The sequence below is a fragment of the Cynoglossus semilaevis genome, chromosome W, assembly GCF_000523025.1.
Source record: "Cynoglossus semilaevis isolate Cse_v1.0 chromosome W, Cse_v1.0, whole genome shotgun sequence".
NCBI classification, from domain to species: Eukaryota; Metazoa; Chordata; class Actinopteri; order Pleuronectiformes; family Cynoglossidae; genus Cynoglossus; species Cynoglossus semilaevis.
Window position 1 is genome coordinate 4532829 of NC_024327.1, and position 1483 is coordinate 4534311.

Below are 1483 nucleotides of genomic sequence, written 5' to 3' on the forward strand. Positions count from 1 at the left end.
TGTCAGCGGAAGCAAACCATGTTGCCTTCAGTAGTGTCAGAGAAACACAGCCTTCTTTACAACGCCCACAATAGGGCTAAAGCACCACCTGCTGTAAAACGAATGAAATGATTAGTTCAAGATTCGTTCACGACTCGTTCATTTTACTGTTCGAGAGTGAAAGATTCAAATCAATAAAAAGAGTCGGTCTTCCCATCACTACTCTACACGTCTTTATTAGTCCGTGACAACAGGAACAGAGAGTGAACATGGCGCTGAGCGCCAAACTCTATGGGCACTTAACACGCCACTTTACCCATAACCCTACTGGGTGAGAGGCATGCCCCTCAGTGCCTGCCACATTACCTTTATTTCCTCACCGTAGAAATTAATTAATTAAAGATTATTTTGTTAGCGATTAATCTGATTTTGTTTTTTAAATTCTATTCTTCCAATCAGCTGCAGAAAAATACAGAACATGTTGATTAGCATATCATTGCTGCCACCTACAGTCACTATTAATTTTTTTTATAAACAACTATATAACCAGTTTTCATAGAAGAATATTTAGAGGGGTGTGAACTACCTTTTGAACACCTCTGCACTATAGTAACCCAGTTGTAAGCATTGGATTATTTCATTGTTGCACTTAGTTTGAAACCACTGATTCTTACACACTGGACCTTAAACGTCGTGGATATTAAAGTAAATTAATTAATTTGAATATAGTAAGTCGGTTATTTTCAGTTTTTTAAACACACCTCTCTTTTGCAGGTTGAGTGAACCCCGGCTGTCGGAGGCCAAACATCAGCTGTGTGAGGCCCAGTGGGCCAACCGCAGCCTGTTTGTGACAGAGCTCCTCCTGTCCACGCTGCTGCCCAAGAAGGACACATTGGCATCCCCCGAGGACGAGGACGACTGCCACGGCTCGTTACAGAACTTTGCCAACTGCCAGGTGATGGGCTGTGTTGAGGTCATGACCTTGGACCTGGCACTGGAGAACCTGAATCTCACGGAGACGACCCCCACCGCCAAGACAACGAAAACGACGCCCAAGATGGCACCTACAAAGAAAGGGCCCCCGACGCCTCCCCTTTGATGACATGGCCACTCCCTCCCCTCAGTTTTTTTTTTCATTTTTTTTGGCTTCATTTTTTTCCCCCCACAGTGATTGTCATTTCAGCTCTGTCGCCGCCCCCTCCTCCTCCACCCCCTCAACCCTCCCACACATTAACTATTAAATGTTTATTACATTGTGTACATTGAAAAAACGTAGTGAGACAGGAGAATGTTCGAGTGAGTGTGGTGTGTGTGGGGAAGAGAAAAATAACTATATAAATCCATCCATCCATCCATCCATCTTCAACCGCTTATCCGGGGCCGGGTCGCGGGGGCAACAGTCTGAGCAGGGACACCCAGACTTCCCTCTCCCTCGACACTTCCTCTAGCTCTTCTGGGGGGACCCCAAGGTGTTCCCAGGCCAGCCGAGCGACGTAGTCGCTCC

The 1483-nt window shown here is 46.1% G+C and overlaps 1 protein-coding gene across 1 annotated transcript in view; it reads left to right on the forward strand.

The window, feature by feature from the left end:
* LOC103396998 (E3 ubiquitin-protein ligase KCMF1-like) overlaps positions 1-1398 on the forward strand; it is a 30467-nt gene extending 29069 nt beyond the window's left edge. Inside the window, exon 7 of the mRNA XM_008335244.3 lies at positions 754-1398. Coding sequence (XP_008333466.2) covers positions 754-1078 — 325 coding nt within the window. The 3' untranslated portion in view covers positions 1079-1398. The remainder of the gene's footprint in view (positions 1-753) is intronic.
* The last annotated feature ends 85 nt before the right edge of the window (positions 1399-1483 follow it).